The sequence below is a fragment of the Vigna unguiculata genome, chromosome 1 (genome assembly GCF_004118075.2).
Source record: "Vigna unguiculata cultivar IT97K-499-35 chromosome 1, ASM411807v1, whole genome shotgun sequence".
Lineage (NCBI taxonomy): Eukaryota > Viridiplantae > Streptophyta > Magnoliopsida > Fabales > Fabaceae > Vigna > Vigna unguiculata.
In genome coordinates this window covers 5,558,227-5,573,013 of record NC_040279.1, presented here as the reverse complement: position 1 = coordinate 5,573,013, position 14,787 = coordinate 5,558,227, and the positions used below count along the sequence as shown (strand labels likewise).

The following is a 14,787-nucleotide window of genomic DNA, read 5'->3' as shown; positions in this document are numbered from 1 at the left end:
GTTAGTACTCTTACCGATTATTTTCCTTAATCAGTGTTGTAAACTTGTCATCGTGGATAAAGAATAAAGAAGACACTATATTACACAAATTGAGAGAACAACATTCTAAGATCAAGAAAAAGAAGAGAATGATAAGAAACAAAAAAAGCATGAGTAGTGGGTTAATGACATACGGGGAACAAAGTGTGAGTGGGAAGAAAAAGGAGATACTAGAAGTGTGTTTACATTAGAGGTAGTTTGATCTTTATATTGTGGGCCCCACACTTTTGACAAAATAGACACAAAGCATGTAATTGTAAAAAGAGAAGGAAAGAGAAAGGAGCTTAGCCGTAGAGAACACGAGAGAAGCTTTCTCTTCTCTTAAAGAAGGGGGTTTGCGGGTTTGCACCCTGAAGAAGATGTACAATCAGATTTATAGGATTTGTGGGAAAATCCTAGCACATAAAGGGAAACAAATAAATATAGGGAAATTAGGGATTAACATGAAATTAGGGATAAGAATTGATCACTGCACCTAGGCAATGATCCTAATTAATGCCAACGGTTAAAATATCCTAATTAATGTCATTTTGGGTTTCGGTAGGAACATCTATTCTGTTGTTAAAAACTCCCTCACTTTGAATAGACTATGGCGTCTGTGCTTGATTATTGTTGTTGTAATCATCAAAGGCTTGACTTCCTATGTCAGTGCTGATATGTTCATTTAGGAAGTCCCTGCTGGAGTTGCTTTCATTTTCCTCTTCATGATAGATCTCTATTTTGTTGTCGGGATGCTTATAAGGAAAAACATCTTCGTAGAATATGACATTTCTGCTTATAAAGATTTCTCTAGTATGAATATCAAGAACAATATAACCTTTGATATCGTGTTTATATCCTAAGAAGACACCTTTCCTAGCTCTAGTAGAGAGTTTATTTCTATTACTTTCAAAAGTATAAGAAAAGCAAAGGCAACAAAAAGTCTTTAAGTTTAAATATGTAGGAAGAACATTATGGAGTAAATCATAAGGGGTTTTTCCCTTTAAGAATAACGGAGGGCAACCTATTTATCAAACAGACAACATGAGAAGAAGCATAATTCCAATAGGCTTTGGGAATGTTAGATTGAAAGATTAAACTACGGGTTTTGTTCAGAGTATCTTGATGTTTTCTTTCCACAACAGAGTTTTGTTGTCGGGTTTCAACATAACTCTTTTGATGTTCAATACCATGATCATTATATAAAGCATTAAAATTAAATTTAGGGCAATTATCAGATCTAACCGTCTTGATGGTCTTGTTGAATTGTGTTTTAATTTTCATAATAAAATTTTGTAGTAACTCCCTAGTTTGGCTTTTGGCATTCATTAGGAAAATCCAAGTGTGTTTACTATAATCATCCACTATAGTAAGAAAATACATATGCCCATGAACATAATGTGTTGGCATAGGACCCAATATATCACAGTGTATAAGATCAAAACAATTAGTAGAGTAGGAAATACTTTGTGAAAAAGGTAGTTTATGCTGTTTGGAAAAATGGCATACATCACAAATAGTATGATTAAGCATCTTAACATAAGGAAAGCTCTTACATATTTGTTCAATAACTTTGTGTCATAGATGGCCAAGTCTATAATGCCACAAACTAATATCAATGCGTTTAAGGAAAGGATAGAACTAGAGACAAAAGTTTGACTAAAAATAGGAAAACTCTTGAGGTAGTATAAGCCTTTGCAGACACTAGCATGCCTAATCGTCTTCGATGTAGCATTATCCTGAATCTAGCAAATCTCAGGAAAAAAAATAGTGTGAAGTTAAAATCTTTAGTCAATTTTTGAACAGATATAAGGTTAAAAGAGAATTATGGAATGTATTAAAAATTATGAATTTTTCAGAAAATTGAACCGTCCCAGCAAATTTAGCAGTAACTAAGGAATTATTTGGTAATTTAACAGATATAGGCTTTATTTTATAGAATGTCACAAAGACAATTTTCTCATATGTCACATGATCAGTTACCCTTGTATCAAGAATCCAAGGAAAGGTTACCTGATTTTTCTCCAGGAATATTTCTCTGAACCTGATTCACGTTGTGAGGTTAAGAGTTGAGAACAATACATGTGTTTTCTTTAGGATGAAGATAATAGGGGCTGGATGGATTCAGTGATTGATTTGTGTTGTTGGTTTGAGTGGACTGGTCGGAAGACTGTTCCATTGGGCTAAGGAACACCACGAATAAGGATCAATAAAATTGAATTGGATTATCAGAATGAGTTGCACTAGAAGCGAAGTGCATAGCCACTAAGTAACTCTTGATACCATATTGTGGGCCTTACATTTTTGACAAAATAGAGACAAAGCATGTAATTGTAAAAAGAAAAGGAAAGAGAAATGAACGCAAGGACGTTTTGCTAATCTTTTATTTTGTATATCATATTCTCTTTCATATGTACGATGAGATTTATAAGATTTGTGGGAAAACCCTAACACAAAAAGGGAAACAAATAAATAGAGGAAAATTAGGGATATGAATTGATCACTACACCTAGGCAGTGATCCTAATTAATGCTAACGGTCAAAATATCTTAATACTTTAGAAAGACATTTAATTTTTTTCTTTTCGTTTTTAGTTTAATTTAGTTTAATTTATTTTATTTATTTTTTGAATTTTTTAAAATTATGTGATTGGAACATATGTCACAAATTTTCATTTGTGCTCTCTCAATTGTATATATTATTACTATTATAGATTGTTATAGATAGATTATATATATATATATATATATATATATTATTTATATTTTTTGAGTAAATATTTATATTATTATTTATAAATGATTTAGAGTAAGGAATTATGTAAAAAATGTGATAGTTATTTATATGAAATTGTGCCCTCTCGGATGGAGAAGATCTCCAATAAACCGAGGTAGTCAATAGGCCAAGGAATCAGGTGAAAATTCAAGTCATAAATTACGTCTCCACATAGTTGAGGTCATTACAAGAATCCAAAAGGATGTCTCCACAGAGCTAAGGTCATTGCAAGAAGCCAAAAGGATGTCTCCCTAGGACCGACGCCACTGAGGGTAGCTAGTTGATGGTTCAAGATTTGCGAGGATGTCACCCTAGGACCGACCTCCCTATAGGAAGCTAAGATTGAGGGGAGAATATTCGAGAATATAAAGGAGAATCTTGGAGAAAAATCTCATCTACATTTGATGAATATAAACTAGATTAGGAGATTTATTGTTATTATTTACTAATTACCTTTTGATCAGGTTATTTGAAAATATTTGATTATGTATATCTACAAAAATTATACCCGACTTGCTTATAAATAAGAGTATTACTTTCACGGACAAGAGGAGAATTATTTTGGCATAAGTGAGTCATTAGTTAAGGTTAAAATAATTCTTTCTGTCTTTGGTCTAAGATTATTTTACACTTAGAACATAAATGTTTCTTATTTTTATATGAATTTACAATAAGATATGTATTTAGCTGAATAGTAAAATGTGACAAAAAAACGTCTTGAATTAAAAAAAAAAAGGAACTTGGGGGCACCGTGACATTTATTTTATTCTCAAAAGAATATTACCCTAGATTCATATATATTTCCATACAAATATTTAGTAATAGTCAAGTTATATAATTAAAAAACCTTTACAATACACGAACAAATTTAAAAAAAAAAGAAAAAAATAAAATATAATATTTTACTACATGATTAATGAATTGTTTAGATAAATTTTTCTATAAGAAAAATAAATAAATTTCTTAAATTGAGATTAGTCATACATAAGTTAATTTGTAAAATCAATCTCTTCTATAAATTTTCTAAATTTTAGTTTTGTGTAAAAAGTGTATTTGTATGGTTGATAAAAGTATAAAAAATATAATAAAGATAAAAGTGGTGTGATTTAAGATAAATGAAAATGAAATAAAATGAAAGGGAATAACAGTTAAATAAATAAACTGTTTTTCACAATTTAGACATATTCATTATGTAGCCAATAATATCGTTTTGCATGTTTGTCTTCATCAATATTCTCAAGAAAAACAAAATTGGATAGAATAATTTTATTTCAAAACTTTCTTTTTCACTTTTGTTTTCTTCACCTTCCTCCTCTTAGACAAACAAAAAGTATCCATTAAAGATATTCTCATGTGTTTTCAATATAAAATATAACCCTAATAATGTATATCATTATGTACATCACAATAATTATGCAATTCATTATTATTTTTCCTTTAAGTACATTTTTGCTATTGTAATTAAACTTTATTAATTACACTCGTAGGTCGTACAAAACACCTTTTCACATAGGCACAATGAACCCCTCTTAATGATTTTATTTAACAGGGATTTCTTTTAGTACTTTTCATTCATTCTACCTAACAAAAAATGTTTATGCCAATAACTGTTGTTGACAAATAATTTTTCACATTCATTGATCTGTAATCAATTTGCCACATGTTTAAAGATAAAATTGTTTACTAATCATATTGTATAGTGTATTATGTCACAAAAGAAAAAAAGACCTTGGGGGTATATTTCATTGTTAAATGGAAATGGTATATAAAGAGTTTATTTGAACACAATTTTCCGTAACATTTTTGAAAGAAAAAATAACAACTACAATTTCATAAAGGGTTAAATATGTTTTGGTCTCTTAACTTTCAGTGAATTTTAGAATTAGTCTATTTCAAAATTTTGGACCAATTTAGTCATTTATCTTTCAAAATACGTGAATTTAATCATTTTAATCAAATTTTGTTAAGTTTATTTGATATTTCAAACGTGTTTCATAATAGTATTTGACTTAACATTAAAGCAAAAATGTGTCAAACAGTATAAACAACTCAAATACGATCCTGAAATACATACGAAACATCAAATAAACCTAATAAAATTTGATTAAAAAGACTAAATTTACGTATTTCGATAAATAAAAGACTAAATTGGTTCAAAGTTTCGAAATTGACTAATTCCAAAATTCACTAAAAGTTAAGTGACCAAAAACATATTTAACCATTTCATTAACTTAAGTTTAGTTTACATATAAATTAATTTATAAAAAGTTATATTTTTGTCTAAAATCTTAATAATAGTGGTCGGCTGTGACGTCATGCGAGGCGAAAAACGGGTTCATGCAAGTGTTTGCCTGCGACGACTCCAACTCTGGTCATCGTCATCGTCGTTGGTGGTATCATGTTCAGTCATGGAGAGTAGCCATGGTGGTTCTGGAAGCAGTAGATTCTGGGTTCATGAGCAAGGTGAAGAACCTTAAAGGGTTTTTATTTTTGAGAAAAGAAGAGTGAGTTGGGTTGTATTCACCGCTCTCTACACCTCCTATTTTTCTATCCTTCTACCATTGACGTGAATCAACCGGATAGAAGAAAAAGGAGGTAATATAGTTTTTAATAATTTTCATAATTTCAACTCAAGAAAAGAAATAACAATTGTTGATTTGGAGCGGGCACTAAGCATTTTTTTTGTTGCACAAATTTTAGTTTAGTTTTTTTTTTTTTGTTGTTGAAAATAATTGTATGAATGAGATGTTACAGGACCTAGAATGTGGACAACTATCTTTATAAGTGGTGGGGTGAGTTTTATTGCTTTTTTGGTGAGTTTTGGTTGTTACAATTTTAACTATAATCAGTCATTAAGTAGTGAGATTATTATTAGCTTAATTGAGATCATTATTAGCTTAAGTGGGATGTAATTGTAATTAATGAATCCATTGTAATTCTGAAAGTTAAAACAAGTTTGAGTTTTATTTAGAAAATTAGAGTTTATCTCTTTTATTTTAGTGACAGAGATTCTCTTAAGTTAGTGATTCAAAAACCTTTTGTTGTATTAAAGGACTTTCCCATCTTTTATGTGTTGTGTCCCTTGGAAAGAGTAATTATTTTCTTCCACCTTTTATTCTTCCTTCACCCGAATTAAAAAAAAAAACTCACTTCTGTTTAGATTTTTCTTATGGTCATATCTTTCGTTCTACTCATTCAAATTAAGGGATTATTAAGCTTAAATTGAAGTTCAGAATGTGGACTTTCACTTTGTTTTGTAATCATCTCAATTGGAGTTTTATATGTCCAGATATCAACATTTCTAAAATACTGTCCAACCTAAAGTTTCAACCACTTTCTAACCCACCATCTCACTAGTTTTCTAAATTCCTTACAAGGTTCTTACCCTAAAGATCCTAAGTTAACTCTTGCGCAAATGGATTTACATCAACCATTGTTCTATTTTTTTCACAAAATTTTTATTTTAATTAAAAAAAAAGTGAATCAACATGTGGCTAACACGTGATATCCCTCAGTAGTTTAAATTTTGAATTTAAACACCATTTACCACGTAGAATAAAGTTTAACATGTTGACAATTAGAAATTAAAATCAATGTTTGTAAAAGTATAAGGATAAAATTATATTAAAGTTTTCACCATGAGCCATTTCAAATTTTACATAATACTTCGATGATCAAAAACATATTTATCTCTCTTAATTTTTTCCCCAAGTTGACATTAGTTTGTAAAATGTGTTTCCTTTTAATTTAATTTTTCATGTAAAAATTTGTGATAATCTTTAAGTTAAGGTAATTAGTATTTTTATTTTTTTTTCGCTTGATTTCAGACTTTTTATTTATAATTATTCTTAAATTTATAATTAGGTCCCGATTGAGAGCTTATAATTGTTAGTTTATTCTCAAGTAATTAATTTGTAAATTGTATTCATTATTATGTTGATTCCATTATTTAAAAATATAGTTACTCGAATAGAGTTTCTTAATAAACCACATTGATTGTATAATTAGTATTTAATAGTGATTAACGTCTTTACCAACTTTTTTTTTTTTGGTTGTTGTCAAAAGTGAAGTTAATGAAAAGCTCTCAGTGACCAACAAAAATTTCTTTAACATTTTCATAGATAAATATGATGATTTATCCTTAAATTTTTTTCGTATATAATCTTTTTTTCAAGACTAAATTATCCTATCTTTTAATCCTATCCATTGAACATTTTACTAATATATCTAATAGATAAGAATGGTGATACCCAGTGGACCACTTACATGATGTTCCACCATAGAATTCACATTTTTGGTACAAATCAAATTTGTTTATTTGATTATTAAAACAAAGGTTCTCTGAAGTACAATAAGATTGGCACAAAATCAATGAAAAGCATAGACATAATTTCCCCACCCTTTGTCCATTCAAAGTAGAATCACACCATGCACCAATATAGAAGCATCCAACATTGTTATAATGTAATTCATAACTTTATTGAGCTATATTGCCCAAACTTCTCCCAAAATTTTCCAATCAGGTTACTTCTTTGATTTATGACTATCTAGTTGAAATTACCCCATAAAAGTTCATATTTGCCATAAGAGTTTATATGTAATACCAATAATTTTAATTTTATAATAGTAATTATTTGTGTGATGGTTTTAATAAAAAAATTTAAAGAAAAAATATCAAAGTTTTGATTTAGACTATGGAAACAAAAGTTTTAATTTTTTTAATTACGATTTTTAATACTTTTTCAAAAATGGAAACTCAAAATGATAATACTTATCATTTTATCTCTTATTAATAATAATAATAATAAGTTTTACGGAAGTTAGATAAACACTCAATTTATTAAATAAAAATAAATAAAAATGACCTGGTCTATAAATAGGCCCACACCTAAATTTCTCTACACAACTCTTGCTTCCTTCTCACTTAATATTTATTCTGGATGTGTTGGTTGATTTTAAAACTGTATTGGACTAATGTAAATGCTATTTTTACAATTTTTCTTTTGGAAATTTCTCCAGTTTAAGGGATATTCTATCAGAAATATTGATAGAATATTCTAGGTTGATTGTCCAATTTTACAAGAATTATAAACATAAACCCCAAAAATCTGCTTACACGTTTTCTAAATAAAACAGTTAAGTGACCATACATCCAAAATTAAGGAAACACAATACTGTCATCTAATGCCTCAAAAAATAGCTGCTTGATATGAATCGAGTAGGTTTAGAACCTACAAAGCCATAAATCAGGTTTAGTGATCCACTTAAACTGGAGTACAAAAGACAATTCAAAGTGTTTAAGATGTCACAAGAGTGATCAAGCCTCCATAACTTAGAAAAATTCTTAAAGAATCCAAGAGAAAACTCTCAATATTCTATATTTTCAGAAAGCTTTCATTCGAACCTGATTGCGTGATACAATGAGCTTTGCACATGCGTTGCCAAATTTCTTCTTAGATGCAAACCTTCAAAACTAACCCTCGCTAAATTTCATCACACTGTAATAATTGAAAGATGGATTCTGTTGTTGATACTCCAGTGTTCTAAACTGAAAATGATTGTGAGTACAACACAAACCTTCTGCTTGTGCTTCTACTGCTTCTCTGACATTCTGCAAAATTATTAAGAAAAATATTTGTCCCGAGCCCACAAATACACATGTCTTGACACTTAAACCTATTACACCCAAAGGGAGTGAATGTTAACTATTTCTAAGTTTGTAATAAACCTCACAGAGAACACACCTTGAATAGTTTTAAGTCTCTCATACCTTTTGGATAGAATAATAATCAATAGCTAGAAATTTTTGCTTTAATGAGTCGACATTGTTAACAATTCATGGATAAGTGAGAGCCCTCTCCACTCTAAATTATCCAATTACCACCATGCGTCAATTTTTTTCTGCTTGTTTAGTATTGCTGATTTGTCAACAGTAGATGGAACAATTACCTTGCATAACAAAAGGAATAAATCCTCTCATGCGCATGACAAGGTCATGTGAAGATTTAGGAGAAAGGTAAATACAAAAATCTTAAATAAGATCACGTGACATGGTACCTATCTCTTGAGTGTCTATGTCATGAAAATCTCACATGATACGAGAAGATCTATTCTGCATAAATTACAAGCTTCACAACCATGGACCAGCAGAAACCATTATCAGGAGTATTGAAAAAGTTATTGTTCTCCAAGCAGTAACAAGTTCAGTCCAGTAGGCTAGCTAAAACAGCAGAAGGGGTCTTCCCATTTTGTTTGGACCTGCATATAAATGTGGCTTGTATTTTTAAATATTCAGTAAGATCTGATAATAGATGAATGTATATATATATATATATATATATATATATATATATATATATATATATATATATATATATATATATATATATATATATATATATATATATATATATATATATATATATATATATATATATATATATATATATATATATATATATATATATATATATATATATATATATATTAGCATAAATTGAGGCAATAAGAAAAGTTCCAGATATACACTATCCTACTGATTAATGTGCCTTGTATTTTTAAATATTCAGTAAGATCTGATAATAGATGAATGTATATCTGCTAGCATAAGTTGAGGCAAATAGGATTCCAAATATACTATTCTACAGATAATGTCTCATACATAGTTCAACCTGCATGCCAGCTCTAAATTAATTCCATGGTTGGGGAAGCTGGTTGGTATCAATAAAATAACGAGTAAGCTTCATATTAAAACTGATAAGTAATCATATCTTTATGCGGAAATGTCTGTCTAAAACAACATATCTGAGGTTAATACTTCGTCAATTTTCTCTAGTAGTCAATACAGAGTGGTATAAACTGGCTTCTGCACTTTTCTAAATAGTTTCTTTATTTTTAACTTCAAGCTATACTGCTGTCATTAACTACTAAGACTTCTTGGTATCACACTTTGTCATTCATCTGTCCTCCAGGATAGAAACACAAATCTTGAAAAAACAAAACAAATGAATATGCCTAAGTGAATACATTAATTTTCACAGTGCTGCCAGAATGAATGTCTTCTTCAAACTTTGGAAACCATGTAACTCAGCAAAATATTATAAATCTTTTGAAAAAGGGAAGAAATTGACTTTTCTATTTCATTTTCAAAACAAACAGAAACCTCAAAGCTTTGGCAAAGTTGGCGCTCTTAAATAGTCTACAAACGATAACTGATGACAAAGTTGAGATTTCACTACTTTATCTCCGTTAGTCTCCAATAAATAGATGAAAAGAATAAAAATGTACAAAAGGGAGGTCAGGAAACAGTTATAGAGAAATAAATAAAGAATAAAAAACTAGGGAGCATACTGATTAATTAGAGTGTTTCTAATTTTATAACTTACCAGATAGAAAATTAATTTGATTTAAAAACTTTTAAGTTGGTTTCTCGTGTAGTATTGAGTAAGCAGCATGTAGATAGTAGTAAATTTTGGTTAGAAGGAAGAATTGAATATGAACACGCATGGAATTATGCTTCATTAATGTAGGGTTATCAAGTTTATTACCATATTGGCTCTTATGAGTTTCGATCAATGCCAACACATTCCTGAAATGCCAAACTCCTTCAGCAATCACTACCAATAATCACCACAAGAGCATAATCCTTCTGAAAAGTGGTGAAACCGCTTTGAATCTCGGATAATGATGGTACGCCTCTCTATCAGTGAGACAAATTTTGCAGTGTTATGGCAATCCCGACATATTCTGAGATTTTTTATAATAACTAATGGCTTATCAGCATTACAAACCAAAAGTCCATAGGCTAGTGCTATCTTCTCACTATGTTTGTTAATCATATCTTTTTTCACCTCTACATCAACATCATGTAGAATGGATTCAGTTTCAGAAACAAAACCAACTTCTTGAATTCTTCTCATAGTCTCTTCCAGCTTCTTGTGTATTTTGTCTGAATCAGGGTGAGAGTAATCATCTACCAAAAAACGGTGAATTTTATTCCCGTGCTCAATAAAGCTGTATCCAGGGTTTCTGGTAAGAACTTTAGTCTTCATTAAAGCCCTCACTTTTGATGCATCACTCCACAGACCTGCAGCAGAATAAATGTTGGAAAGCATGATATAGTTTCTAGGGTCTGAAGGATTTAATGCAATCAAATTCTCTGCAGCTTCCTTCCCAATACTGGTGTTACGATGAACCCTACAAGCACCAAGAAGAGCACCCCAAACTTCACAATTTGGCTCTAATGGCATGTTCTTTATCAGCTGATGAGCATCATTGACTAGACCAGAGCGACCTAGAAGATCAACCATACATGAATAGTGATCCAATTGAGTTTGAACTTTGTAAACCTCAGACATGATTTGGAAATAGTACTTTCCTTCCCGGACAAGCCCTGAATGACTACAAGCACTTAACAGATGAGTAAAAGTAACATGATCAGGCTCCAAACCTTCCCTTATAGACCTTTCAAAGAATTCTATTGCTTCTTTCCCCCGCCCATGCACGGCATACCCTGCAAGCATAGCAGTCAATGCCACTTTATCAGGCTTGCTTATCTCTGCAAAGACCTTGTGAGAAACACTCAATTTCCCTAACTTTGAATACAAGTTCAAAAGAGTAGTCGCAATTGTTATATTTTCATCAAGACCACAGGTGAATACTACACCATGCATGGCCTCTACCAATCTTCCCCAATGTAAATTTTCACAGGCTTGAAGCAAGCTCACCATTGTGGCTTCATCGGGAAACAGTCCATTTACCCTCATCATATTAAAATAATTAACAGCTTCATTAGGGATTCCATTCTGTGTCCAAACAGCCACCATTGAGTTCCATGACACCATACTCTGCTCCGGCATTGCCCAAAACAGCTTGAAAGCAGAGTCAACACTGCCAAACTTCCCATACATGTTAATAAGGGCATTAACAACCTTCACCTCCAACTCCATACCCAATTTCATTACACAACAATGAAGATAGCAGCCCTCATCTCGGGCTTTAGAAGAAGTACAAGCCGAGATAATAGATATCATTGTAAGCTCATTCAATTCGAGTGCCATTTCAGACCTCATTGTAGAAAACACACTCAGACAATTACAAAGGTCTCCTCTTTTAGAAAATCCAGAAACCAAAGAGTTCCAAGAGACAGAATCCTTGTGGGGCATTTCATCAAACAGCTTCTGTGCATCTGGGACGGACCCCTTGTTAAGATAACATGAAACTAACTGATCACCAATGAACCCATCTCTGTAATCCAGAGATTTGACCACTCGGGCATGAATGACCCTGCAACAGGAGACAGAACATGAAGATTTCAGAGTAAGGAGTAGAGAGGAAAGAAGAGGGTCACAACAATATGATGAAATGGAAAGGGACCGAAGAGAGGTTTCTAAGAGAAGGGAACAACATTCAGGAAAAGGAGGGAACAAAGTTTGGAACGTTATAGGTTTTAGTCTATGTAACTTAGGACCCAAGATTTTTGCATGGAACAACCTAAACATGTTACTCTCATGCAAATCTTGTGCATACGTGTGGTAAATTTTCAGAAATTTCTATTGGAGTACCATACACTATGCAATTTTAATTATATATCCTTCACTGTATTATACATGCTTTGTATCTTTCAAATAATAAATGATAATTAATATATATATATATATATATATATATATATATATTAATGTTTTAAAGTATAATCTCTAATTTCAAAGAACTTCATCTTGTTAAAATTTTATCATCACCCAATATGATATTAGAGTTTCGACGAACGTCAAAAATAGAAAATATTGAACATCAAAATATTCTTTTGTGTTAAAAATAGTTTACCGGACGTTTGAAGAAATTGTACAAATAATTGGTGTCTACTTTAGTTTCAATTCTCAATTACAATATACTTTTCAAAAATGTATTTTTTGTTAATGAATTTTTATACGAAGTTATTCTTTCAAAATGAAAGGATATTACATCTTAAATTTGGAGAAATATATAATGCACCAAAATTGTAATTCACTTTTAAAATATTTTAGCTCAATCATTCTTGTCACTATTGTTTAATGTAAGGTCCACTTATATTTTAGCTCTAATGTTTAAGGGCTGCCCCAAATCAGTTGGGCTGGCCCAAATAGAACCAAAGACCCTAAATTGCCCTAACCTCACTCATTCTTCGCACTTTTAGAAAACAACCGCCTTGTTCCTCTCTTCTCTCCCAAAACTATGCTCTGGTAGGGTTTAGAGCTCACTCGTGCTCAAGTTAGCTCAACTACTTTCGACTCCATGTAAGTTGATTCTCAACTCATATTAGTTTTCCTCTAAGTCTTACTTTTCGTACTTCCACTAGAGGTTCACTGTGGTGACCTCGCTTTCTTTCTGTGCCGTTGTTCCAGTTCGTAAATCTGCTCCTGGAGCTACTGGGTTCATTGGCTTAAGGGTCAAAGTCTGTTATTAGCCTCTTTCCAGGTAAGGGAAGCTAAGGTTCACTTGTTCATAACGTTTTCTGCTTGCTTTGCTGTTATTTCATGATTGCATGGTTGTTATGCTACTATGAGCTTATGAAATGCCTTATTGAGTCGTTTGGGTTGTGTTTGTTGGACTGTTGTACGAGAGAACGGTGGTGAGCACTGGTTTTATCGCCCAAGCAAGCACGTCTCGCCTAGGCGAGACTAACAGAGGCTCCGTTTTGAGTGAGGCGCAGTCTCGCTCAGGCGAGGAGGGCTCGCCTAAGCCAGAAATCGCAGGAAGCCATTGTTCCCCTTTTCGAGTTCTCGCCTAGGTGAAAGGAGCTCGCCTGAGCGAGAGAACCCTCTTACCTGAGCGAGACCTTTCTGCCTGAGCGAGAAGCTGGGCGAGAATGTGTCTTGCTTTATTATTTCCCTTTGTTCTTGGATGAATGACATATGCTTGGTTGGATTACTAAGGCATGATTTGAGTGATGTTGCTTGTATGGAATGGTTCATGGGCTGAATATGATGAGTCTAGTATGGTTCTGGTATGGAATATGAATGAAGGTTGGTTATAAATGTTGGCATGAGATTGATATACTTGATTGTTGGAACATGTTGTTGGTATGGTTAGGACGTAATTCCATGATAGTTTTGTGGTGGTGCCTCATTGGTTAGGACGTAATTTCATGAATCTCTAGGTGAGATCTCATGGTGGTGCCTCAGTTGGTCAGGACATAATTCCATGACCCCTATTAGTGAGAGTTCATGGTGGTGCCTCATTTATATAATTTAGTTAGGATTCAAGGTAAGGATTGCATCCTGACACTCTAAAGAGTTAATTAGTCTCACATAGAGCGTACTGACTCAAGTGGTGAGAGTAGCAGGAGGCCTGGAACACTTTAAGGGCTAACCTTGTGTGTGGGGGAAATAAGACACTAACAATTAGCTCGGTAGAGTAGTAAAGGCCACCACAAGTGCAAGCATCCGCTGAATCCAACTAATTATATGTATCCGGATGAGTCGTGTCTTGAGTCTTAGTGTATAGTTTGCAAGTTATAACATGATTGGTTGACATATGTATCTTGGACTATGAAATTGTATGTAACTGTATGATAAATCATTTTCTACTCTAACTTATCCTTTGCTTGTTTGATTGTCATGTGTGTGGTCTTCTCTCTTTGCGATGATCATCAATTTATCGATGTGAGCAGATGCAAAAAATCCTCATGGTCAATAGGGAAATGGTGACTCTGCTACATAGCTTGGACTGGATTCCGTTTAATTGGACTTTTCTTTTAGGGCTATGACCCATGTATTGTCTTGTCTCTGGCCTCTATTTTGAATTACTATTGATCCTTACTATACTTTGTTACTGACATCGTGGTGTGCCTTAATTTTTATTTTGATTCTTGTTGGATAATTGTAAGGAGTAGTGTTTATACTCTAAGACTTTGTCTTGCCTCTTATATCATCTGTGTGACATTTCCTTTAATTAGGGTTATTAATTAAATGAAGTGTTACATTTAATATTAACTAGATACTGTATGTGAGTGCA

At 32.1% G+C, this 14,787-nt stretch overlaps 1 protein-coding gene across 3 annotated transcripts; it reads right to left on the bottom strand.

The window, feature by feature from the left end:
* Positions 1-7,877: 7,877 nt before the first annotated feature.
* On the bottom strand, positions 7,878-12,333 carry LOC114180307 (pentatricopeptide repeat-containing protein At5g40410, mitochondrial). 3 transcript variants are annotated; one of them, XM_028066610.1, is made up of 3 exons: positions 10,341-12,333; positions 8,198-9,051; positions 7,878-8,024 (listed from the first exon to the last, which is right to left on the bottom strand). In XM_028066610.1, exon 1 carries the CDS (start codon positions 12,291-12,293, stop codon positions 10,410-10,412), a length of 1,884 nt encoding a protein of 627 aa, XP_027922411.1. In that variant the 5' UTR covers positions 12,294-12,333; the 3' UTR covers positions 7,878-8,024; positions 8,198-9,051; positions 10,341-10,409. The 3 variants fall into 3 exon arrangements, with proteins under 3 accessions (XP_027922411.1, XP_027922417.1, XP_027922402.1); XM_028066616.1 differs by having other exon boundaries at positions 7,976-8,742; positions 8,851-9,051; XM_028066601.1 differs by having other exon boundaries at positions 7,976-9,051.
* Between the last annotated feature and the right edge of the window lie 2,454 nt (positions 12,334-14,787).

Coding starts and splice junctions, on each gene's coding strand:
- LOC114180307 (XM_028066610.1), bottom strand. CDS start 12,293: ATGTTTAGGTTGTTCCATGCAAAAATCTTGGGTCCTAAGTTACATAGA.